Raw genomic sequence first — 26,799 nt, forward strand, 5'->3', positions numbered from 1 at the left:
GGAGTTAAGAATTCTTTACTAGGTATTAGTTCAGGCAGATGCCCTGGTTCTGCGATCCCCTCTCCCTATAGGTCACAGTTGAGCGGGTTTCTTCAGAAGAGCCTGTGGGGCTGAGAGTGCTGAACCCCAGGGTCAGAAGCAGAACTGGAAAGCCTCCAATACATGCTGCTTCCATGTTTCCAGGCTGGGCAGCAGGGAGGACAGGCCCATGACGTGCCAGGGCTCTCCGTCAGACACCATGGAGGTTTGGTAGGACAGCAGCTGTACACCCGCCTCTGCCAGGAGGCCTGGGAGGAAGGAAAGGAAAGCCCTGGTTAGGTTGAGGGAAGGGGTGAGAGGGCAGGGCCCAGAGCAGGCTTCCATGGCCAACGATGCATGGGGGATGGAGAGGGAAGGAGGGGGAGGGAGCTTAAATGGCAGGACAGGTGAATTTCTTCTGCTACGGGACTCTCTCAGCACTGCCTGAGCATCAGGTGAGGTGGAGGGAGGACAGCAGGAGAAGCAGAGAACCTCCCTCTGGGCAGCTGACAAGTGGGATAAGATGACTCCCCCTACCTCCCAAAGTCTGGGGACACACCCTCTGCCAAGACCCAGAACCTTCGGCAGCCCAGGTCTCAGGGGAGACTGGGGCCACACCACAGAAGAGGTACTCTGACACACTTTGCTGTGGCTAAGCTGGCCACTAGGATCTATAGAAAGGCAGTCCATAAAGGACTCCTGGGACACAGACTGTGTGTGTACATGGCAAACTTGTGCCATGGCCGGGGATAGTAGCAGGCACTCTGCCCATACCGCTGTGATCTCAGATAAGCCACTTCCCCGCTGTAGAAACAGTTCAGGAACCCTCTGTGAGGGACATATAGACATGCCTGAGGCAGAAAAAGGCCCAGAGGAAGCATCTCTCCAGGGCCAGGGCCCAATTCTAGGGATTCCCCCCCCCCCCCCCCATCTCTACTTCAGAAGCCTGGCCAGCCTCCCTGACAAAAAGCCTTCTCACCAATCATAGTGGGCAGCATCCCAGGGTCGGAGGGCTGAGCCCGGAATACGAGCAGGGGTTGGCCCCTGCGTAGTGGCACCTCTGGTCTGAAGACAGCTCCGTTGAGCATCTGCAGCATTGGTGTGGTGCCCTGGACCAAGCCCACGGCTTGGTAGGGAGCACCTGCCAGGGCCACAGTCAGGAGGCATTCCCCGCTACCCTGCTCCCCTGGAACCCCAGGGTTGTGGGAGGTGGTGACCTGTAGAGAGAAGACAGAGACACAGCCTAATTACCCATGTGTATCTCTCTCTCTTTCTCTCTCTCTCTCTCTCTGTGTGTGTGTGTGTGTGTGTGTGTGAGAGAGAGAGAGAGAGAGAGAGAGAGAGAGAAAGAGAGAGAGAGATCTAGCCTGGCCCACCAGTTCAGTCCTGGCTCACTAGTTCGGTGATTTGGGGCTAGGGACAAATGGCATGAGCATTATGCCCCCAGACATTAGCTTATTGGGACAGTCAATATGCCCCATAAAGGGAGGAAGGACCCCCCCACCCCTGCCTGCTTCAGAGCATTTTTGCACTATACATACAGTATTTTTGTGAGTATGAGCTCACTTCGAAATGCTCAGACATATGCTTTTTCCCTTTACAGATGAAGTAATTAAGACTAGCTCTCATCAGTAGACAGGGTGAATGGCAAGAAGCAAGCCCAAGTGAAACTGTGAACAGGCTTCTAAGATGAGGGGTGAAGCGAGGCTCAGGGGCATGTGCCTATAATCCTGGCACTGGGGAGTTAATAGCAGGAGGATCAGGAGTTCAAGGACAACCTGGGTTCTGTGAGAATGTCTCAAAGAAACAAATTTAAAAAAAAAAAAAAAAAAAAAAGGGATGGCAGAGCAGTGCTCAGAGTAACGACGGGGCGCACATTGAGGCCAGCCTCTTTCACCAGTAGCTTAGCGTTCACCAAGTTCACGTCTGCCTGCTTAGATGCTTCTCTCAGAAGGCCGACAATGACTGCAGGGCTCAGGCAGGTCCCAGCATTCTTCAGAGATGTTCCTGGGGACACAGAAGGTTGCCCTGAAGATCATTGTTTACTGGGTACCACAGGAGGGGGAAGGGAGCCACAGGCACTTAACCCTCAGCTACAAGGCCCTTGTTGGCCTGGGAACCCCAACTGCACCCTGCACTGGGCACTGCGACTGCTTCCAAGTGCTGAAAGCCAGCTGGGACAGATCTGGTTCCAAGGCCAGAAACCTAAGAAGCTTTAACCAATTGGAGGCACTCCCCTCCAAAATGCAGTCCAACTCATGGCAGGCCTCCATGGCCTGCCTGTCTTCCCAGAAGATACTTGAAAACTTGTGATGCCACCAGTGGCTGGAACTCGAGACCCTTGCAAACACTGAAGTAACTGCATGCCCTCAGCCCCCTGGCATGCTTCTTCAGGGTCTGGGTACTCAGGCCAGTGGACATGGTACCCCTGGCTGTGCCTGTCCCTGGTAATTCCAGTGTTTGGGATTTAACTGTCCTGCCCAACTTCACATTTTCTCCCCAAGAGTCAGGTGCCAAATAGGTGACAGGGTAAGACAGCCTTGTACAGGAAGAAGGGACCACCGGACTCCATCTGCAGAATGGTGGACCCACTACCAAGAAGAAAGCAGAGTTGCATGCAACTACAGGTTCATAATCAGACCCAAACAATTTTGTTGCATAATTTAAAATCTCTCTACAGATCCCAATGTCTTTTAACATGAAACTATCTGGTTGGGCTGGTGACAGGGTTCAGTGGTTAGGAGCACTGACTGCTCTTCCAGAGGTCCTGAGTTCAAATCCCAGCAACCACATGATGGTTTACAACCATCCCTAGCAAGATCTGACACCCTCGTCTGGAGTGTATTTACATATAATAAATAAATAAATAAATAAATAAATAAATAAATAAATCTTTTTTTAAAAAAAGAAAGAAAAGAGAAACTCCCTGGTCTCTCTTGCATGGAAAACATGCATATCCTAAAAACATTGCATAACTGTTATCTGTGACAATTAAATAAGTTTTCCCAGGGAATTTGTATCCCACTTACACACTTCCTTTGTCCACCTCCATAGTGGGTGAGTTACACCCAGAGCAGGATCCAAGTCCCCTGAATCTGCCACTAGATCTGCCATGAGCATTGGGCATACCCAGCAGAGATAAGTCCACATCCCCACTTCCCTGTCCCTAGGCAGTGCCCCTAGCTCCTGCTGTGGACCTGACCAGACCTCTGCTCACCTTGTGTAACCACCTGGATGGTCCCTTTAGGGGAGCCAGCCCAGGCGTGCATCAGCGTGCCCATTGCTTCTGCCAGACCAATCCAAGGCTTGGTGTGTGGAGAGAAGGCACTGGTGAGGGCCTGGGCGTTCACCTGCAGAGAGATGAGGATTAAATCAGGGCACACTTGCTCGAATGAACAGCTGAACCAGTGTTGTGTGGCCAAGGGTCAGCTTGGCATGGATAGGCAACTAAGGTTGTGGATGATGATGACCACCAACCATCAAGCAGGGAACAGGGACTTGTCCCTGTAGGTGAGAAGTACTAAATAGCCCTAAGAGGACACAGAAAGTTTCAACCACGCTACATGGCCAGAACAGGGGTAAGAAGCCTGGCTACCTTCATTGAGCAGCATTGGTACTGGCTCTCTCTGTGAGAGGTTGGCTTCTTGTGTGACAGAGAGGGGACAGCACAGTAAAACATGGAAGTCACTGATGGTGGGGGGGCGGAATGGTGCATCTCGGGGATGGTGATCGAATTTGCCGGTTTCCGTTTTGAGACAGGATCTCACTTCATAGTCTAGCCTGGTGAAACTCCAGCCTTACCTAACTCCTGAGTGCTAGGATTACAGGAGTGAGCCACCACATCTACATCGGGCTCATTTTATTATCTATTTTGATTATTTTAAGTGACTGCTCACATTTGTCGCTGAACACTATGCTCAGTTGCCATGACTTATAAACACATTCAGGCAGGTCTGATTATACTGTATTATGCTTCAAACATTCACCAGTGCCAAGATGCTGAGGCATGCTGGGAAATTGAGCATCTAGGGACAAGTAGAACATCCCTGGACATCCCAAGTATAGAGTCTCAAGGCACACACCTCCCCCCACCCACTCCCAGGGACCTCTAATAACAGAGCTTCTTTGTTCTGAGGTAAAATTCCTACTCCTTTTTGTGGTTACAGATGCTCTGGCTTCCAGCCAGGTGTTAACAATTTCTTTGCGGCTCCTTAGAAAGAATCCATCCAAGAAGGAGTTTAACTAGGAACCTGGGCTTTAAATCTGGGTTTGGTGGCTCCTGCGTATGATCTCTAGCAGTAAGAAGGCCAAGGGAGGAGGTTCTCTCTGTGTCCCGGGCCAGCTGTAGATTCAGAGTAAAACCCCATCTCTAAACACAAGCCAAACCCCCGCCCCACTGGCAAACGTACAAGAACTCGGGTTTGATGAAGAAAATCAAATAAGTGGCTATGAGATGAGAAAAAAAAACAATGCTTCTATTCTTGCTTTCAGTTATCATTAGACACGACTTTAGCGCTACTTGTAAAAACTGCAGGAGAGGAAGGAAGGAAAGTCAGAGGACGAGGAGGAGGAAGAGGGCTCAGACAGAGCAGATGTGCTCAGCTCAGAAGCCGCAGCACATCTCATTGTTGTCCAGTGAGCGGGGCCCACAGAGCCCAACCTGGGGATGTGCTCGCTGACTGTCGGTCCATGACAAAGATAAAAGGATGTGCAGTGGTCAGACTTGAAAATAAATAGGAAGATGCCAGGGTAGAGTCAGGCGCCTCTGGAAACCAAACTGGTCCTAATGCTCGTCTGTGCTATGGTCAGAGAACTGGAGAAGATGCAGGCATAATTAGGGAGAGATGTCCTCTTGTAATAAAAACATCTCTTTCCAAAGACTATCAGTAGCTTGGGGTGGTTCGTTCAACTTGCTAATGTTTATGGTGACTGAGAGATTTCATAGTTTATGTAAGATGGTAACACTCTGTCTTTGTACTCCATGGAGTTTGTGTGAAGAAGTTCCTGTCAGAAAGTCATGGGATCTCACCACCACCTCAGGGCAGGTGGCTACCTCAAAGGGATCGCAAGGAGGGGGCAGAAGCCTGCCTTTGAAAAAGCTGAGCAGGTCCTCTGTCAGATTGCCCAAAATGTGGGACGTTCATTAGCAGGGCATCAGCTGAGGCAGGAGAGGGGCTGTTTCATTTAGGCTTCCATTCTCTGGTTGGACAACTCAGCCAGGAGCCCAATCAAGGTCACCTGCTCAAAAACTCACTGGGAGGCCAGATGAACAGGAAAATGTGCTCTGGTCTCAGGGAGCCAATACAGTGTGCAGAGGACGGAGGACAAACAGGTCAATGCCATACGGTCACCACAGGCTCTGTAGGCTCTTACACCACAAGTGGCTCTCAAAGAGGCTAATCACCACAGACCAAATGGCATCCTGACTGTCTTGAGACAGAGAACTGAGCTGTCTAAATGGAGGAAGGAGGGCTGCGCGGAATCCAGCTAGTGACTATTTCCAGGCTGTGAGTCAGTTAGAAAGGCCATGGGTCCTCTCGCACATCCAGTTGGATCCACCGATTTTTGCAGAGTATTAAGTACTTGCTTGGTGGTCATTCACAGAGGCTGCAGAGAAACTTAGACAGCCTTTCAGTCTTCAGGGAACTTAGAATTCAGCTTTAACAAGTTAATAGACCTGTTATGTCGTATAAGGTGTGGACAGTGAGTGTGACAGGGCACACTTTTAACTCCAGCACTCAGGAGGTAGAGCTGGGTCTGAGGCCAGGGCTACATAGTGAGACCCTGCCTCACAAAAACACCAAACCAAACCAAAACCAATCAACCAAACAAACACAATCATAAGTAGAAAAAAAAAAAAAAAAACCCTGAGGCACAGCTCCAATGATTCAGAAAGCATTGAAAGAGGAAGCAAGCCCCCAGGAAGGATTAGGGCCAGAATGTGGGGGCATCTGGTATTCCCCAGACTAAGCAAGGGGCCAACTAACAGGGAAGGTTCACAGAGAAAGCGGGGTGAGTTCTGACTGAGGACATGATGTAAAGAATGCCTAGCACACCCACCTCCTCCATCTTACACACACACACACACACACACACACACTGAGCCTCTCTCTGTCACCCTAGCAACACCACCCCACTCCCAAGGCATGTGGACAACAAAGGAGCCTTTTTTTTCTGGTGGCTGAGCCTGGGAAGGGTCAAATCTCTGCAGCAAGGCTACAATATAACAGCTCAAAAACAGACTCCCAGCTCCAAGGTCTTAGCTATCAAGACTACAGAAGGGCTGCTCCATCCATCTATCCCAAGTGCCAACACAAGTACAGATTCCAACTCTTCAGTTCCCAGGGCTGAGCCTGTCCACCCCTAGCTGCTTCGTCTGTGCCTTTTCTCTTCCCAGACTCCAGGCCCCAGTCTCATGTTGCAATACTTACAACGCCTGTTAGAGATTTCCCCTTCACCATGTCCACAAACTGGACTGCGATTTCCTCCCCACAGCGGCTCTGGGCTTCCTTGGTGCTGGCACCCAGGTGGGGACAGCTGATGACATTCTCGTGGTCCACTAAGGCCCGGTCCCGTGGTGGCTCCTACCCAGAGAGATATCTCTAAGTTGGTTATGAACTGGCTATACACCCTCTGCTGTTGTTCCCACTGAACTTTGAGAATTGCAACCATGCGGATCCCAGCAGACAATGCAATGTTACTCATGGCAGAAGATGCTACTGCATAATTAGAAGACGGTCCTACACAGTGGAGCTTGTGACAGAGTTGAGAGACCCAGAAACACAAACCAAAACACTGTGCACCTTTGGCTGGGAACATCCCAGTGCTGTGGGGCTTCAGAGGGGGCCAGTGACTTGCCACGGCCTCATAGCTAGAACCCGCATTCAAGCCAAGGTCCACACTCTTTCCTCTGGGGCCACACCAAGGAACCCAGATGCTGAGATAACATCTCTGAGGAGAGAGGCCAATAGGACTGGTGCAAGTGCGTACTCAGCACTCTGTATGCTGAGGCTAAACCTTTGAACATGCTGGGACAAGAAAGAGTACACTCTGGGGACTTTGGGAGAATACTGTCATCATTCCTGGGCTTCTGAGCCTCCCTGGGAAGGGAAGAGGAAAAGAGGAAAGCTAATGGGTACCAGGCAGGCCATCTTCTTGGCCATATGGCTGACTTAAGTATCGGGAGTGGCACACAAACTCCCCTTGTCTTCTCCAAGTCATCAATACGGCAACAGCCTGACCAGGAACGGGTACTGTTTAACAGTTTAACCAGGAATGGGTTCTATTTAGGACCTTAGTTTTGCAGAAGGCAGCACAGCCTCTTCAAAACCGCAGGTGTGTTCTTGGCACACAGTGAGCTCTTGGGCTTCAAGATGGCGCACTGTCTTGCCCAAGGCCTTTGTGCTCCCCCCTCACCTTTACCCTCTGACCCCGACACAGAGGCTGCAAGCACTTACTTCTGTAAACACATCCAGTGCAGCCCCAGCACACTGACCAGACTGCAGGGCACGCAGCAGGGCACCTTCATCCACAATGCCTCCTCGAGCACAGTTCACTACTCGCACACCTTTCTTGCACTGAGCAAAGGTGCTGTCATTCAGCAAGCCTGGAAGAAAGAGGAGACTATTATGATGGCTCTTGACCCTCTCACTTAACAGGTCCCATAACTCACATCTCCCCAAAGGCCTCTTTCTCCTGGATAGCTACCTTGTTCTCACTTCTGTCTTCCTAGATGCTCTGGGATAATAGACCTTGTACTAGATGTGGGTTAGAGTCAAGAAGTTTAGGAAATGGTGCTTGGTGGTCCAACAAAATGCCCTGCAGGGTCCCATGAAGCCTCTACCCGGGATGCCAGTTGTACTACCTCAGTCTATTTAGACACCTGGCTTTTCCAGAGAGCTCACCCCTCCTCCATCTGAGGCAAGGACTTGTGACAAAGTATCATCATGCTCAGCAGGCCCCAGGCAGCTCCCTCCCTACACCTGCTTGATGATGTCTGCAGAAAACCCACACTGAGAGCCTACCTGTGGTAGAGGGCAGGAGTGGGGTATGGACAGTTATAAAGTCACAGAGAGGCCAGATCTCCTCCAGCGGCAGCTGCTGAACACCAAAGGAGGCGGCGACTTCAGGAGAGATGATGGGGTCATAGCCTACAGTCTGGTCAGAAGTGAGAGAAGGCAGAGGCATCTTAATATCAATAGCATCATTATCAGTAACTGCACCATCAGTAACTGGTGCCACACGAAACCTAACTGAATTCCCTACTGTAATTCTCAGAACAGTACAGGAGGCTTGGGGCTACGCTCCTGACGGGAAGGAGGCTTGCAGAACCAGCAGGGTGCACAGCCAGCATAGAGGGGAAGAGGCTGCCTCTCACCAACCTCCAAACCCCCCAGCAGGTGCAGGAGCAACTTCGGTGTGGCTGGACCAAGTGGGTCTTGGAAGCCCTGAGACAGGAGCACTGGTGAGGGAGGGCACTCCCATGGGGAATGTGCCACAGGAAACAGAAGACAGGCTGGTAGATGCAGCTGTAAGGCCCAGGACAGACTGGAGAGAAGGACAGCTTCTAATCAGAAGATAAACCAAGACGTGCCATTAGAAAGAAGGTTAATTCATATTGTTGTTCCACCTATAGGGTTGCAGTTCCCTTTAGCTCCTTGGGTAATTTCTCTAGCTCCTCCATTAGGGGCCGTGTGACCCATCCAATAGCTGACTGTGATCATCCACTTCTGTGTTTGCTAGGCCCCGGCATAGTCTCACAAGAGAGAGCTATAACTGGGTCCTTTCAGCGAAATCTTGCTAGTGTATGCAATGGTGTCAGCATTTGGAAGCTGATCATTTGTCTTTAGCTGCATATGTATCAAAAGATGGCCTAGTCGGCCATCACTGCAAAGAGAGGCCCATTGGACTTGCAAACTTTATATGCCCCAGTACAGGGGAACGCCAGGGCCAAAAAGGGGGAGTGGGTGGGTATGGGATTGGGGGGGTGGGTATGGGGGACCTTTGGGATAGCATTGAAAATAAATGAGGAAAATACCTAATTAAAAAAAAAAAAAAGGTTAAGATACTATGTAGGGCTGAAGAAGGGGTAAGAGCCCTCTCTCTGAATTCGATTTAGTGAGACTTAAAATGCCCCTGGTTTTGAAATAACCCAGATTACACAATATGCAGAGCTTAAAGTCTCAATTCATACTAACGTTCCAGTGACCAAAGGCAAAGTTTTCAGCCTCATGAAACTGGTTCAGTGTCATCACCGAAGCGGATGGGGCACACAGATGCTTACCGCTAAGGCAAGCTGATAACAGCAATACTATGTAACATTTACTGTGTCTGGTGCTTTGTTGTTGTTTCTAAAGCCTAGGCTTGCTTGCCTTACAGTTGAAATCCTCCTACCTCAGCCTTTGAAGTGCTAGGATTACAGGCCTGTGCCCTCAGGCCTGGCCGTGATAGCACATCTACATCGTACCTGATGGATTAGGTATTAATTCCCTGTGTTAGCCCGGAGAAACCAAGGCAGCGGTCACTCCTGGCATTATACTCTGGCCTCGGGGCCTGCTCGTCTAGTGCCTACACTCCTCCCGGGAAGGCAGAAAGGTGGGATAAGAGCAGGGGCAGGTCAGCATGGGGGCAATCATGGGCGAGGGCAGCACTGTCCAACAGAGACAACTGACTCTGAGCAAAAAGACGGCATGGAGAATCCATGCTACACACACACACCCACATGCAAACCTTCCCTACCCCTCATGCCCCCTAGACACAGACACACAGACACACAGACACAGACACAGACACACACACACACCTTGTGAGAGAAAGGAGTTGAATGAGATGAAACCCAGCATTGGAGACAATCTCAAGGAAGAATCATTCAAGTCTCAGGAGGAGCCATGGCCTCAGTTACATTATTCCCCATAAGCAGCCAGGCAGATTCAGAAAGCAGGCAGGTGGGTTTTGCAATAACGAAGACCTAAGTACCCTTGCCTGATCTACCAGCAGGCCTCCCTACCAAGCTCAACTTTTGTCTGAGATTGACTATGGAGAAAGGGCCATAGGAACCATATGTCATGAAGGCCCTGATGTCCTTGAGGAGGAAGGGTATAGTCAATCCATTGAGGCAGGTGTGCCTGCTGTAACCAAGAGATGTGGCTGGAGCCATGGAGCCAGGCGTCCTTCCTCAGCTGCTGTCCTCTAGATGGGTGAGGACCCTGACACTAAGAATTCTGAGTGAGATGACCGCCACACACACTGCCCTAGCATTCTATCACAAATATATTCCAAGAAAAACAAGAAAGTCCCCTTAACCCTTTAAGGATGCATTTGGAGTGGACTCGGTTATTAGAACAGGGAGGGAATGAGGCCTCATCCTTGAGCAGTTGCTTCTTCCCTCTGCAGAGAGGAGTGGTACCCACCCCTTTCCTGTGCTTCTATATAGAGAGATCATCTTGTATATTGTATGGATGCCTCACCTGTCAATTAAAAAGCCTATGGCCTGTGGCTTAGGCGAGAAATAGAGGTGAGAGAAAGAATTCTGGAGAGAAAGAATTCTGGGGGGCAGGGGAGGGGTTGGGAGGAGGGAAGGCCAATGGTACCACAGCTACAGAACACAGGTAACCAGTCACATGGCAAAATGTAGGTTAAAATAAATGGGTGTCTTTAGTTATAAGCTAGTCAGAGTAGAACCTAGCTATATGGCCAAGATAGTTGTAAGATATGACTTGGGTCTGAGTCTTATTTCTGGGAGCCTAGGGCTGGGAGACAGAACTTGTAGTCCTCTACTATATGGTGCGCGAATCACTTAAAATTAGGACTACAAGCTCTGCCTTACAATAATAGACTTCTTTTTAATACATAGAGCTTCTGGGGGGGGGGCACTAATGGTGAATAAGTTAGTACTGTGGGCCACAGTGTGCATCATTAGCCTTGTTCATAAGTCAAGCCAAGGAGCTCCCTTCCCCCCATCCATCCCAGCCACCAGCGAGGGTTAGAGAAAAAGGCACTGCCTCTTGTGGCCCTGTAAGGACCAGAGCACAGAGCATGAAGGGCTGTGGGTTCCGAGGGCCTAGTCAGACATTATTAGCATCCTCTGATGGAGCCTGCTCATCTCTGTACCGAGAAGGAAACACTCAAGGGGAGAGATAAAATCCCGGGCCTCACCCTCACAATTCGTCTTTGTCTGCGGGTGCCAACGCTGACCAGAACAATGGCCCCGTTCATCTCTAGTCCAGATGTATTTGTTTTCTCACACGCAGTGAGGAGTGCAAAAGAACACCAGAGACCACAAAGCCATGTGTAACTGAGGAGCACCCAGTGGTGTGTTCCACTCTCGGGGACCCAGGCAGACAGAGCTCAGGGCTGACAGCCAGGCCACTGTCCCTGCTGTGTCAGCTGGTACCTGGGGTGAGGGGAGGAGGCTGGGAAAGGAGAGGTCAGAGAGTAGGGGCTCAGCTTCTTCCTCACAGAGAGATAAGAGTTTCCTCTTCACTTACCTGCAGGCGACTGCCAGGACCGAGTCTAGCTGGGAGAGGCCTGGCTCATGCTTTTCACTAAGCAATCACTAGGCATAAAGGAGATGAACTGGGCCGCAGTTCTCACACTAGGGGACTGTGCTGGCAAAAGCAGACAGAATAACATCAGGCTGCCTGATATGCCTGCCTGGCTCCTACATGTCCAGAAAAGGCTCGGATGTCCTAGTGTACAGAAGCTGGGGAGTGTGCTGATTGGTGTGTGTGTGTGCGTGTGCGTGCATGTGTGTGTGTGTGTGTGTGTGTGTGTCTCCACTTGATACAAACCTAGAGACATCCTGAAAGAGGGTGTCTTAACTGAGAAAAATCCCTCCATAAGATTGGTCTTGGGCCAGAGGCAGGCGGATTTCTGAATTGGAGGCCAGCCTGGTCTACAGAGTGAGTTCCAGGACAGCCAGGGCTACACAGAGAAACCCTGTCTCGAAAAACAAAACAAAACAAAAAGATTGGTCTTAGACAATATTGTAGGATATTGTCTTGATTAATGACGCTATGGGAGAGGCCAGTTCACTGTGGGTGTGCCAAACCTGGGCAGGTGGTCCTGGGTGGTATAAGAAAGTAGCCTGAGCAAGCCAATAAGCTGTACTCCTGGGTTGCCTCCACATCAGTTCCTGCCTTGGGATTCTGCTACCAGGTTCCTGCCCCGACTTCCCTGTTAAATGTCCGCCCCCTCAAGTTGCTTTTGGCCATGGTGTTTTATCAGAGCAGTAGAAAGGTAACTAAGACACATTTTCTCAAGGGTCCCAGTGCCACCTTGATGGTGTTACAGAGGCAGAGCTGAGAGGCTCCTCTTCTAGCTCCAGGGCCCTACTGGCTCAACAAGGGATGGAGAAATGAGGCCTTGAAGATGAAGGGGCTCCAAGGCAGAGCTGATCAGAACATGTCTTTCCCCTTCCTCATAGCTGTGCTTCGAGCATTGGAACGCCTTCTGCCAACCTCAATGGCTTTTACACACAAACTTAACAAAATATCACCTCAAAGCTGCTTAGGTGAAGGCCCACCCCCAGCTCTCCCCAGCCCCCTCCTCCCTCCTGCCTGTGTCTATCCCATTGCACCTGTGCTGAACCTGGGGCTGGGTATGAAGGTCACTGTTCCTGGGTGGTTAAGAATTCTAGGTGCTGAGGGCTGTAAGATGGTGTGGTGGCAAAGGTTGCTCGCTGCCATGTTCAGACCGCCAGAGTTTGATCCCCGGCACCCACATGGTGGAGAGACATGGTGTCTGTAATCTCAGCACTTAGAAGCCAAGAAAAAAGGGTCATAAGCTCAAGGCTACCCTGGGTAACTCAACCAGACCCTGTCTCAAGACGAAACAATGAGAGGGGTGATGATGTAGTTCAGTGGTCTAACGACTCATCGGCTTGTGTGCAGCTTTGGGTTCAAGACTCAGCACCCCAAAACAAATCAAACAAAACTCCCACATTTAAAAGGTCTAAAGGTAAAGAGATGTTTATAAATTTCCATGCTCTACCAGATTAATTATTATTTCTCAAGGGAACAAGACTAGTTTGGAAATGAGCTTAATAAGAATTAATCACAGGGCTAGTGAGATGGCCCAGCAGGCACAAGCACTTACTACTAAGGTGCCTGAGTTGGATCCCTGGGACTCACACAATGGAAGGAGAGAACCAAGTCTCACAATCTTTCTGACCTCCATAAATGTGCATTCCTGTGCACACTTGTGCGTACACAACCCCAATCTAGATACTTAGAACTATGTTATCTTGCTGTTGGTGGCTTTAAGGACAAAGGCGGGAGCTTAGATGATGGAGAATCTCTGTATCCTAGGATGACATTCACTAAACCCCAGGAACATTGCAGGGAGGTCAGATGAGCTGGAGATCACTGAAGAGGCTTGGCCAGGGAGGGCATTACAAGCCACGTTCTAGGAGTTCACAAAGATTGTTCCCAAACCGTAGCAGGTAGGAGTGGCCAAAAGCAACCCCAAGTAAAGGCAAAAATATCCCCAAACCCTGGTAGAAGTTAAACACGGCTACCTATGCTGTGCATTCCTATCATCCCAGGACTCAGGAGGTTGAGGCAGGGGGATTATAAGTTTGAGGCTAGCCTACATAGTTAAATTTTATCCTAAACACATTCAAGCATGTTGCGTATGACCCACTCAAAGCTACAGATCAGCTCTGAGATGAGCAGGTACTACATATCTCTCTGACACAAACACATGTCTGAGAAGTATCCTATCACTTCTTCACATTGATGCTCAAAGCTGCACATAGGCTTGCTGGGCAGGCTTCCCTCTCACCATCATTACTCTGGAAGCAAAGCGCAGCTCTTTGGCTGGATTCAGTAACGGCGAAGGCGTCCTAGTGTTAGTGTTCAAAAGCTAGAAGAATCTAAGTATCAATGTCACAGGGACAATGGGAACCATGGGGTGACTGAGCGCCTTACTGTCTGTCCTGAGCCACTGTACGTCAACGAAATGCTCAGCCAAATTGGTTCCATGTACTTAGGATTGCCGAAGCACAGACCTCAGCTTTTAGATCAGAATTCATCATGGGATGATCTGATTATTGTCAAAACAATTTGCTCATTATGTTTAACTAAAGCCTTCTGGCTGCTGTGTGACCATAATCCCTGTAATTCCCTCAACAATCACATTAAATATGGAATGTCCATTGGCATCCACTCAGCTGCCTTCAGCTCTCATGGCAGACGAGCATTGGTCACATTTGTCCGTCATCCAGCCAGGACCTTCCTGATCCCACAGTTGGAAAAAGAGAGGGTTGAAGTGACTTCTGAGATATGAAGCTGTCTAGTAATTTCTCATATCAGGGCATGCAAACAAGCATGTATTTTACAGAAAGAATCTTGTTATGTAACCCAGGCTGGGTTTGAACTCATGAACCACCTGCCAAAGCCTCCCAAATATTGAGATAATAAACACAGGACAACTATGCCCATCTATCGGCACCTTTAAACTTTGCTGGGATAGTGAGGGAAATAGAGAAGACAGAAAGCATTTCTTGGCTATAAATCTGTTTTTGAATCATCAGAGAGAGGAGACACAGAATAACTAGAAGTCCCTTGTAACACCACAAGAAAGGATGTGTGTTATGGAAGAACATTTGCTGGCCCATTGAGACACAGGGCTATTGACACCCAGGAGTTGAGGGACCTGCATCAAGAATTCTCAGCTTTTGAGTTCCAATGTCCTGATAGGGAGATCAAAGTTCCTTTTTCTCTCTGACTTTACTGTCTGTTCAGTAATAGGCTCTAGAGATCCATGTACAACAAAGCCTTCAGCGTCTTCCATGCTTAGCCATCTCTTCCAATACTGCTTCAGAAAGAATGTGCCCAAAGTGTCCGGAAACCTCTTACCTTCATTCCAAAGGATTGCATTCGGGTGGCCACCTCTCTTCCAATTCTGCCGAGGCCAAGAATTCCCAGTGTCTTCCCGTTCAGTTCTGTCCCCATGAACTGCAACCAGAAAGGCAAAAGGCAAAGATGACCAAGTCAGGTCCAAGAGTAAGGGTTGGGAGTTGAGCCCGCATGGGCAAGGCAAGGCAAGGCAAGGCAAGGCAAGGCAAGGCAAGGCAAGGCAAAGCAAGGCAAGAGCTCACCTTCTTCCGGTCCCATTTGCCATCTTTCATCGAAGCTGTTGCCTGGGGAATCTGCCTGTAAGAACACAGCAGGTTCAGTGGGTCACCCTACAGCCCAGGAAGAAGGTACACCGATATCTCAGTGCAGCCACTATCTATCTCTGCCATTTTCCTGAGAACCACACAACGTGGGTGGGTGGGGGGCTCAGGTTCAGGGCCACTGTGTATAAGGGAAGGCTGGGACAGTGAGAACATTGGTAGGACATGACTTGGGAACCATAGAACATCTGTCTCTAGCCAGGAGGCTGGGGGAAGAATCTGATGTGCTCTAACACCAAGGTACCAAGAAGAGTGAGTGGGTTTGGCAAGTTTTCTCCTATAAGCAGCACCAGCCTTCGAAAGCTTATAGGGACTGATGCTTCAAAGACTCCTGTTTGGTTCTTCTTCTGGACCAACCACTCTTGATAGCTTCTCTTGTTATCAAGGGGCAGGTGATTAACCTTTCTTCTTAAACCCCAAGAGAGCTAATCTGAAGCAAGTGGGTACCATAGCAACACAGCCCAGACCTTTCTACTCAGTCCTGAATGATCCTAATACTTCTGACACGTCCACCACCTGTCCTACCTATTTTTGACCCACCCTCGCCCACACACCACAGACTGTCTCTTTCTATTGACTCCTGTGCAAGTCCAAGTTGCCATGTTTTGTTTTCTGGATCCAGGAGAGAGTCAGTGAGGACAAAGTTAGGATTTAAGGGTAAGACACAGATTGTGGGACATGGCTCCACGATCACCTCTGGGAACAATGAGGAATGGCTTTGTGCTGTGCACCTTCTCCATGCTGGACTCTGAGAAGAGCTCGGGCCCACACCACTCATCTCCTGAGGGAAGGAGTTCATTCGTGCACGCTGTAGGCACTTAGGCCTGGATTGCTGCCTTGAGAGCAGAACACCCACTAGCGTTCTGAGTCAGGCACTTCCTTCCCCATAAGGTACACACGAAGTGGTTTACACCCATCTTGGATGAGGAGTTTCAGCAAGGGATTTTGGGAGAGGGGGACCCTCTTCAAATTACAGTACTCTGACTGCTCCTTTCGATAAATTGACCCTGGCATTGGAGGGAAACCTCCTCCCTCTCAAACCTTTTCCTCACCCTCAGGGATGGGGGAAATCAGAAAGCTGTGTTGAGGGAGACTTCGTATACTCTGACAGGCAAAGGTATCACTTGGGAGACCTCGGGGAACCTTCCAGCTGAGGCTCTTCTGCTGCATATGCTGGGCTTGGTCACCTCCCCTCCCCTCCCCTCACTGACCAGTGCAATGTTGCACTGCTAGGCAGGAATCTTGGGAGAAGGTAGAGCAAAGGTTAACTCACCCAGCAGGAAGGAGAAGATAGGAAAGAGATAACTTTTTAATCACCGCAGGTTTCAGGCCCCAGGCAAGAGTGCTGGCTGTCTGGATCTTTAAAAGGGATTCAGAACAGCTTCAGCCCCCCCTTTACTAGAAAGCCTGTATCACAGAGACACAACACACACAAATGCCTATTAAGTGTGTTATATCTGCCAAACAACAACTGTCCGGCTTGTTAGGATGCATTCATATATATATATATATGCGCCATTAGACATTAGACTGTCCCCAAGGAGGCTCACACATCCCAGAACCCCGCCAGAAGAGCTCTCTTAGATAAGAATCCACAGGTAGGCACATGAATGATGATAAGAGTTTATCCCATGCATTACAATACAGGCCTAGAGAGTGAGTGGGTCTCAACCTTCCTAATGTTTCAATCCTTCAGTTCAGTTCCTCATGAAGTGGTGACCTCTAACCATAAAATTTCTGTTGCTACTTCATAACTGTAATTGTGCTACTGCTATGAATTGTACTGCAAATATTATTGGAGACAGAGATTTGTCAAAGGCGTGACCACCGACAGGTTAAGAACCGCTGGCCTAGAAGGGTAGTGTCAGGTAGACGCTGGAGACCATGGCTTAGCTGCCCCAACCAGAGTCAAGGGTTAAAACAGAAAATCTCAATGCTTAACAAGTTAGAGATACCTGACACATATGGTACTTGAGGTTGCAGGGTACAGAGAGCATCCTCAAAGGTTTGGGGATTAAAGAAGGAGCCGGGCGTGGTGGCACACGCCTTTAATCCCAGCACTCGGGAGGCAGAGGCAGGTGGATCTCTGAGTTCGAGGCCAGCCTGGTCTACAAAGTGAGTTCCAGGACAGCCAGGGCTACACAGAGAAACCCTATCTCGAAAAACCAAAAAAAAAAAAAAAAGAAGGCACAGCACCCATGGGTGTGAGGAGAGAGAGTGTGTAGGAGGGTGTGTACACTCTCTGTGAGCTTGCTGTTACCATCTGTGATGGTTTGCATATGCTTGGTCCACAGAGTGGCACTTTTAGGTATGGCCCTGTTGGAGTAGGTGTGTCACTGTGGGTGTGGAACTCTCAACCTAACTGCTTAGAAGTCAGTCTTCCACTAGCAGCCTTCAGATGAAGATGTAGAACTCTCAGCTCCTCCTGTACCATGCCTGCCTAGATGCTGCCATGCTCCCACCTTGATGATAATGGACTGAACCTCTGAACCTATAAGCCAGCCCCAATTAAATGTTATCCTTTATAAGACTTGCCTTGGTCATGGTGTCTGTTCACAGCAGTAAAACTCAAAGTAAGACAGAAGTTGGTACCAGGGAATGGAGTATTGCTGTGATAGGCCTGACCATGCTTTTGTTTGGAAGAATGTGGATTTTGGGACTTTGGATTTGGAAAGCAATGGAATGGATGTTTTAAGTGGGTTTTAATGAGCCATCCTAGTGGGGATATGGAAGACTGTTGCTGTGAGTGATTAACTGTGAAGACCTGGCCCAAGAGGCTTCAAAAGAGAGGAATTTCAGTATGTGGTGTACAGACTGTTTTTGTAGTATTTTGGTGAAGAATGTGGCTGCTTTTTGCCCTTGTCTGAAGAGTCTGAGGCTAAGGCAAAGAGATTCATATTAATTGCATTGACAAAGAAGTCTCAAAAAAGCCTAGCAGAGACTTTGTTTTCTGGTTAAGTCTTATGGTAAGCATTTTGAACAAACATAGCAACCTTAGGAAGGAAAAATATAAAATATATGATTTGAGTATTAAAGAGACACCAGGAAGTGAAATGGTGATGAATCCTGTGTTCTAAGAGATAACAGTTTAAGAGAGTGGGGCTTTGGGGCAAGAGCCGACCCAGCTAAATTTAGATCCAGGTATGGTGGTACACACCTTTAATCCCAGGAGATAAAACCTGGCAGAGTTCAAGGCCAGCCTGAGACAGAGCAAGTTCCCAAAAGTCTAGGAGTGGTGGTACACACATTTAATTCTAGGAGACAGGCATGCAGATTTCTGAGTCCAAGATCAATCTACAGAGCCAGCTCCAGGACAGCCAAGCTTAGGCAGTGAAGGAGTTGGAAAACAGAAAGCTAGTGATAATGTAATAGAACATGGGGCCATGTTCCAGCTCCTGCAAGCAGAACACCTCAGCAGCTTCAGCCATATGGCTCTGGCTTTAGAGTGAAAAATAGAAGGGACTACTGGAACAATTGATGCTGGTTAACTGGAGCTAAGAAATTAGCGGTGATTTAGAAAAGACCCAAATCACTGAGGTGAAATCTTCTGGGAAGGGTTTTCTGAGAGCGCAAAGAAGCTGTGTTATAGAGACAGCCAAGGTTATACCTTGTGCTGCAGCTGTACTTGATAATGTATAAGAGTCATGCAGGTGGTACTGATTTTGAAGGCATGAAGGGGTCATGAAGAGCAGCTGAGGCTTGGCACTGTGAGAGGCCATGGAAGGCCATTGGTGAAGGTGCAGCCTCAGTTGTAGTTGATAGCCCAGGACTAAAGGGGTCATGTAAAGAAAGGCTTTGAGGCTTGGCACCATGAAGAGAGCTTTATGAGAGGCTACTTGTGAAGCCTATTTGCAGCAGAAGACCCCAGTGTATTGGAGATGCCAGTACCATGGGATGATCACCAAAAACAGCAGCAGCATTGGGGAGGATCAACCTGAGCTTAGAGTACTACAGAGCGCAGAGCTGGAGAAGTGACACCAGCCCTTTGGAGGAGCCCAGAAGATCATGTGTGGATCCCAGACTCTGAAACAAGAAGCTGTAATATTGAAGTTGCCTTGGAGACCCCAATATTTTTCGAGATGCCAGAGCCATAGGATATCTGCTGAGAAATGCTGTTAACAGGTCGTGGAACGAGCCCAGGGAAAGAAGTTTGTTGCAGTCAACAAAGATAAAAAAGAGATCTGAAGGCTGCTTTGACATCAGACGTGGAGATGCAGAGTTTGGAGTTTGCCCAGCTGGTTTCCTGTACTTTGGACGTTTAACATTGTTGAAACTACTATAGACTATGGGGACTGTGGAAGTTGGGCTAAATGTACTTTTTAATTGTGCTATGCATAGATACGGCCCCTACAGAATAATGTTTTTGACCAAGCTTATGGGAGCCAGGGAGTGGAATGTGATGGTTTGTATATGCTTGGTCCAGGGAGTGGCACTATTAGGAGGTGTGGCCTTGTTGGAGTAGGTGTGTCACTGTGGGCTTAGGACCATCATTCTAGTTAGTCTTCCCCTAGCAGCCTTCAGATGAAGATGTAGAACTCTCAGCTCTGCCTGTACTATGACTGCCTAGATGCTGCCATGCTCCCACCTTGATGTTTGTTCATGAACTGAACCTCTGAACCTGTAAGCCAGCCTCAGTTAAATGTTATTCTTTATAAGACTTGCTCATAGCAGTAAAACCCTAAGACAACATCCATCCTCCCATGCAAACTTTCAAGCCACCAGAGAAGGTACATTGTGTCCGTGTGCTTAGCATCCTGCAGAACTCCAGACTGAGGCGCCTGGACCTCTTCTAGGTCCGTTTGCTTGCTGAGTGGTAATCACTGACCTCGCGGAACGAGGCTGGGTCGTCTGAGAAGTCAGGGGCTTACCTGGCCAGGCACATGATCATCCCACAGGTGAGCTCCGCAGCACTGAGGCTGTTCCCGTTGGGGGTGCTAAAGACCCAAAAGAAGAATGTCAGTGGGCCCAGGCAAACCCAGCACTCAACACTTCCAGCCCCGGGCTCCCATTCTGGCTTCTCTGACATTCTGCTGCCCTAAGAACCAGGCTACCTTGGCCTCCTGTTCCAAGGCAGAGGCCCTCCCTCAGGCAGGCACAAGGCAGGGAAACACCTGATGGAAAGATGGAAGAGTAGTTTGGCCCAGTTCTCTCTCATTTCAGGGCCTATCCATCTACACTCTCCTCTGATCCTTCCTTGCCCGAGCCCCTGAGCCAAGTTTACAACAGTCAGGTCAGCCTGCTGCTGAGTAACCCTCCTGGGGTCCCATCAGCTGGCTCGTATTAGGAATGAAGCTCCTGTTTTTATCTCTGTTTGGTTTCTTCTTTTTACTCAACAAATTTCGAACTGAGAAAAAGCCCAACTCCCCAAAACACAACAACAAACAAAACAAATGAACAAGCAAACAAACAACAACCCAAAAAAAAAACAAAAAACAAAAAAAAAAAAAAAAAAAAACCAAACCAAACCAAACCAACAACAAAAAAACCCAGGGGATCATGTTGACAACTCCAAAGCCTAACACACATTTATTTAAAACTTCTGCTTCCTCTACAGGTTAAGCTCATCTGTAGAAGGTTACAAAGAGTTATGAGGCTCTCTGAAAAACAAAAGGACTGTAAGAGTTTGTCTTTGTGCAAGACAAGAGAACTTCCAGTTCTTCCCTCAGCAAGCAGTTAAGGTGTAGGCAGAAGTGAGGCTGGCGGCCCCTGTGTCAGGACCACAAAGTAGGTAGGATGGGTTATCCTTTAACATTTCCATCATCAGGTACTGACCTCTGTCAGTCATTCTGTCCATTAACCCCTACCCTCCTGGGGGGAGGGGAAGAGGGAAGAGTCAGCAAAGTAGACTGGGAACAACTATACCACCAGGTTCCTAACTCACGGCAGTGCAGCAATAGCCTGCTGGCCATGATCTTTGCCCCTGGGCTTCTATAAACACAGTGCTGACAGGGACCCCTCTCCTCTGGGGCCTAGAGTGCTAGGAAGAAACTGGGATCTTTGCTTCAGACTGGTGCAGGGAAATATAGGAAGAGACAAGATGGGAGGTCACCCCACCAAGAAAGTGTGTGCATCTATACAGGGTGCAAGACCACTGAGCTAGCAAAAAAACACAAGAGCCACCCTCAGCTCCCAGAACTTACTTCATGACTAGGATGCCCTTCCTCGTGGCAGCCTCCAGATCCACATTGTCCACACCTGTGCCAGCCCTGCCCACCACCTGGAGCTTCTCTGCTGCATTGATGACATCAGCAGTGACCTTAGTAGCAGACCGGACAATGAGGCCTTCACAGTCCTGGGCAGAGGAAGACAATACCAGGGTTCATACAATTTTTCTGTAATGTACCTGAGGACTCTGGTGGGTTCCGGTGGGCACAAATGCCCACTCACAGGCACATCAGGCTTCTTTGCATACTGTAGGGTAATGTGGACATTTGAGAGCAGTTGTAAGACACGAGTACCTGGTCAGTACACTACAGCTATAACATCGGCTTGCTGGCTCTAGGCATCTGATTAATCTTTCCATAGATGGCGCCCCCATAAGGACCTCGAGCCAGAGAATAACCCATCCTGACAGTATACCTCAGTGTGACCAGACACATGCCCCAGTCAACTCTGTACACACTGACATTCCTTGCCTCATGGGTAAATTCCAAAGAAAGAACAGCAACTCCTGTATACTCATCGTCCGTCTGGCCTGCATCCTCTAAGCTGCATCCCTTATCTCAGAGAGATTTAGGTTCGGGCCTCAGGTATGGGAGAAGGAAAGAGGATAGGCAGGTATGGATAGCACTTGGCCCTGTTCCACATCACTTCTTCCATTGGACACTGAGCTGCTCAAGAGCAGAGGTGAGATCCAATCTCACTCCTTGAGCCCCTCGCCAGGCACGTGGAAGGAAGATGGCTGTAAACGCTGGCTGGCGGAGTAAGTAAGCGAAATGGAAGGAAGTGCCTGCTGAAAGGAAAATGGTTCTTGAGACCACACAGGAAGGGAGAGGGAAGAGCTGTGAACCTAAAGAGTCTTGGCCCTAGGATGAGGCCCACACTGCCTTTACAAGCCTGGGGTAGAGGAAGGAGCAGTGGAGGAGTTACAAGGTGAGAGAACAGAGCTATTTTATCTCTGCTGGGAAAGGAGAAGTGAATGAAGCTTGGGCTGCTGCTCAAAGGGTATTTAGGCTGGGGGAGGGGTGGCTGAAATACTGCAATGGACTGACTTGCTGAGGAGCAGTTGTAGAACCTGCAGCAATGACAGAATTCAAGGCCAGGCCAGGCCAGGCCAAGAGACCTTGCCTAAAAAAAAAAAAAAAAAAAAAAAAAAAAGGAAGGAAAGAAAGACAGACAGACCAACAAGAATGGTTCTAGAATTAGTTCTCTGGAGCTGTTCAGGCTGGAGGCATCCTCCCTGGGCGGGGCTGTGCCTGCAGGGAGGGCTCCAGGCAGGCCCCTGAAGGAGGAGGCTGTTGTAGACAGAACCGAGGAAGGAAAAACTGACATTTGAAGGTTGTTTTGTGCCCTGCCTCTCCCCTGCACCCCCAATCTTTCACACGCAGGGAAATAGGGAGAGGGGACCCATTTTCTCTTTTTTCTGATCCTAAGCCCAGGTCCTGCCCTGCCCTGCCCTGTATAGTTCCAGGTAACTTGCCCAATCATTGCTTTGGGGGATTCCCCATAGGAAACTGCAGCTGCAGAGAGGACGCGGGGACTTCAACCGTCTGCTTCTCTGACAGCCCCTAAGCGCTACCGCAGTCACAGTGCTGTTTTTCTCCCTGGCTGAGTCTGCTTTAAGGAGCCCACACCCTGGAACTATACTTTCTACCCACCTGCCCTAGCCAGCTTTTGACACTGAACCTTTAGTGCCTCCAGTAAGACTGGCACAGACATGCTTCCAAAACTGGTATGTCCTAAAGGCTCGGGACCTACATTAGAGCCAACACCAGTCAGAGTTTGCTGGTTTCCAAGGCCTTCTTATAACATCAATTACATGCCATTTCTTCAGCTTATTTCCCTACAAACTTACTGAGGCCACCGGCCACCCCACCCTGTGCCGAGCCCTCAGTCCCCGGCACGCCTAAACACCATTCGTCCCTTCTCTAGGACCATAGCTCATCCCTCAAAGACTCCTTCAGGGTGCTCCTCCCCTGCTCTACAGCCCAAATGCTCACACCTAACCAAACTCCTAGTATAGTTCTGGGATTAGAACACTCTCTGTCATGCATGATGAATACCTGTAATCCCAGGATTCTACCCCAGTGCTCCAACACTGGGGAAGAGGCAGAATTAAGTTCAAGGCTCTCAAAATCGAATCCCTCACCCCTCCACCCTTACCCCAGCGCCTGCTCTTTCTTCTCTTGCGCTCACCAACTGGGAATATCAAGCAAGCGCCTTGATAAAAGCACCTCCATGGGTCTTCGCCTTGAATTTCATCTGGAACACACACTCTCCACATTAGCCTACAGACGTTGCTAGGAAACAGTATGCCATTGGCATGTTTGATTTACGGCTGTTCCAGAAAAAACTGTGCTAACTCAGTGGAAACCTATCCCCGCTCTTGTTCTTCAAGTTCACACATGCTTTCTTTCCCAGGAGGATGGCCTTGGCCTTGTGGGTAATTCAATTATTGTTAACACTTAGTGCATAGGGCACGTTAGAGAAGCTCTCCGAATGATTCCCCTGGCCTGGGACTCAGAGATCTGTCTACCTGCCTTGGCCTTTCTTCTGAGTGCTGGGATTAAAAGCATGAGGCAACATCTTCTGCCTGCCTGCCTCCCTCCCTCTCCTACTCTCTCTTTAGGTTTTTGAAATGATGTTGCAATGTGGCAATCCCGATGTTCCAGTGTCCCAAGTAATAGGATTTTACATGGGCATGTTTCATCACATCCAGAGCATGTTGTGTTGTGTGTGTTTGTGTGTGTGCTCGCGCGCAGAATCCTTGTCTCAAATAATAATGGTTGTGATATAAGAAAAAGGAGCCCTCTAACTTGCTCTAATTTGTGTCTTTGTGCTCATACACTCACACATCCACGTGCCCTCACACCCATTCCAGTACAGGGAACTGAAACCCCACACACGAAACAAGACTCTATCAATATTATTGCGTCTCTACTGTTTTCCATAACACCGATCATGACTTACAAAACTCAGTGCCCCAGTGTGCTCCGTCTTGGTGATTGGCGGTCTATCACTACGGAAGAGAGTGAATGGTAACATCTCCCTGGGCTTAGGGCGAACAGCATGACCAGAATATGAAGCAGCAGAGGCCAGTTCCAGCAAGGGGGAACCCTTGCCTCTTACTGCAAAGATTAAAATGGGGCCTGGCAGGAGACACTTTGCCAGGCTACTCTCAGAAGGAGATAAAATGAGGAGAGACGATGGAAATGTGGGTCCTTCTACAGGTAATCCAAGATTAGAATTGGCATTCTGAACTGGGTATTTTGCCAAGGCACACTAAAGGCTGAGACCAGCCAGCCAAGTCAGCGGCACCCACCCTCCTCTTCTTTCCTGCCAAGTGTCTCTGCTGCTTGAAAGCACCCTGCATTTCTAGCACTGGACTCCCACCCCTACCCTTCAGGCCTGGCCTGCTCCTCACCCTCCTCACACCCCCTCCTCCCGCCCCTCTATTGGATATAACATTTCTCACTGCCCCTAGAAAGCAGCAAAGCCTGCTGCCACTGGTGGCCTGAAAGCCACTCTACAGCCTTCCTGCTCAGCCCACTGCTTAGATTTTAGAATCAAGGTCACTGTCACAGGACATGTGAAGGACGCATGGCTCCATGGGTACTATCCACTCTAAGAGTCACAGCCTGAGCCACCCATAAAGACCATAACAACAATCCCTTCCCTGGACTTTCCATTCCCACAGGCTCCACTGTTTGTTGTCTCAGAACTGTCACCTGACTAGCTGTCTCAGAGTTGGGCCTTATTCCCCAAGAAACCTACAACTCCCCCCCCCCTTTCCTTTTCTTGTCATGCTTTATAGATAGGGTCTCATTCTGTAGCTCGGGCTGGTCTTGAACTCGGAGATAATCAAACTCAGCCTCCTTCATACTAGGCATGAGCCAGCCAGCTCATTTTCACTTTTCTTGTTCTTTCTGAGACAGAGAAAAGACTACTCTGTGTAGTCCTGGCTGTCCTCGAACTCACGGAGATCCACCTGCCTCTGCCTCCTGAGTGCTGGAATTAAAGGTATGTGCCATCTCCACCTAGCTCTTTCAAGCTTCTTAAAGACCAGGCCTAGAAAAAGTCTGCGAATAAGGGCTGCTGGGCACGTGGCTATTAGCTCGGTAGAGGAAAAGGGATTGGGGGCGGGGAAGGGTCTTGGGAGAAATAGACAAGCGAGCTCAGAGAGTTTCCAGGGTTGCAAGAACAACCCCGCTTGGTCTCTGCGGTTTGAGGCCTCAGCCTGAGCAGGAAGACTGGTACATTCCTCCTGGCTGCAGGCCCTAAGCGAGCACGTGGAACTTTGGGGGTGGGGCAGTACAGCTGGGACGAGACAGCATACCTGGATGGATTAGATCTACAGGAAGGGCAGGAACTGAAGTGCTCACAAAGCAGAAACCCCTTCCTTACGTCTGAACAAAGTCACCCGATTTACACAAGCTTTTCAAATAAGTGAAAGACTTTTAAGTTTTATAACGATTAGAGGTTTGCTCCGAAGACTTCGTAGAAGTAACCTGTCCCAACTGCGCTTGGAACAGGATTCTGATGTAGTGAAGTCGGGCCTGATCGGCAATGAAGCCAATGGTGGAGGTTGACTCCCGGCGGCGGCCGCGTGGGCGGCGCGGGGCTCCGGCTGCACCCCCGGGCCGCCCGGAATCCTGCGAGCGCTCCCCGGGGCGGGGGAAAGAGCGCCAAGGTCTTGCATCAGACAAAAGGCGGTGCGAGTCCGCTGCCACAAATGCCACGGGACCCGCAGGAGCAGAGCCAGCGCCCCGCGCCCCCTGCCCCCACCCCAGGAGTCTGCACTGAGCAGGGATGGTGTGCGTGTAGCACCCCGAGCCGGGAGCTCGCAGCCTGGGTCGCCAGGCACGAAAGCTCCAGAGAGGTTCTGGCATTCGAGAGAGGTTCTGGCATCCCGCAGGACCAGATGGAGCAGCTGCACTTTGCAGCGCCGGCAAGAAACACGCGGTAGCAAAAAGCACAAAAAGTTTGCATTCTGCACCTCCAGGCCATTCGTTCCTCTCTGCTTTTCCTCCCTCCCACTGCTGGTCCCGAATCTCCGGAGGCCCCGGGACCAACTGATAAGATAGGGGAGGACAGCCCTGGAACCACTGGGGTCAGCGGGTTTGGCCATAAAGATGCCCGGTGATTACGCTTGTGTCCGGCTCGCCTTACCTGGAGTTCAGCTATCAGCTCCTCCTTGCTCAAGTTCTGCTTCTCCACCACCTGCAGCCCTCCATCTTGCAGGATCTTCCGGCAGCAGGGGTCCAGGCTGTCACTGATGAGTACTTTGCGCAGATTTGCGAAGGCCATTGCTAGAGTCAGGCCTTAGAATCAGTTGCTGTGGGTGGGCAGAAGCACTTAGTTCAGGAAACTGCAAGCAGGGCTGGCTCCGGTGACTGGGCAGGGTTCTCGATCTCCCGCTCCCCCTTTATCCTCCCCCTCCTCGC

General features: G+C 49.6%; 1 protein-coding gene across 1 annotated transcript; it reads right to left on the reverse strand.

The window, feature by feature from the left end:
• Phgdh (3-phosphoglycerate dehydrogenase) lies at positions 1 to 26,799 on the reverse strand. Its single transcript, NM_016966.3, has 12 exons — positions 26,525 to 26,799; positions 21,337 to 21,488; positions 20,065 to 20,130; positions 15,119 to 15,173; positions 14,877 to 14,975; positions 8,043 to 8,175; positions 7,476 to 7,624; positions 6,450 to 6,602; positions 3,236 to 3,368; positions 1,895 to 2,025; positions 998 to 1,235; positions 1 to 287 (listed from the first exon to the last, which is right to left on the reverse strand). Exons 1-12 carry the CDS (start codon positions 26,660 to 26,662, stop codon positions 133 to 135), a joined length of 1,602 nt encoding a protein of 533 aa, NP_058662.2. The 5' UTR covers positions 26,663 to 26,799; the 3' UTR covers positions 1 to 132.

Source organism: Mus musculus, chromosome 3, assembly GCF_000001635.26.
Source record: "Mus musculus strain C57BL/6J chromosome 3, GRCm38.p6 C57BL/6J".
Lineage (NCBI taxonomy): Eukaryota > Metazoa > Chordata > Mammalia > Rodentia > Muridae > Mus > Mus musculus.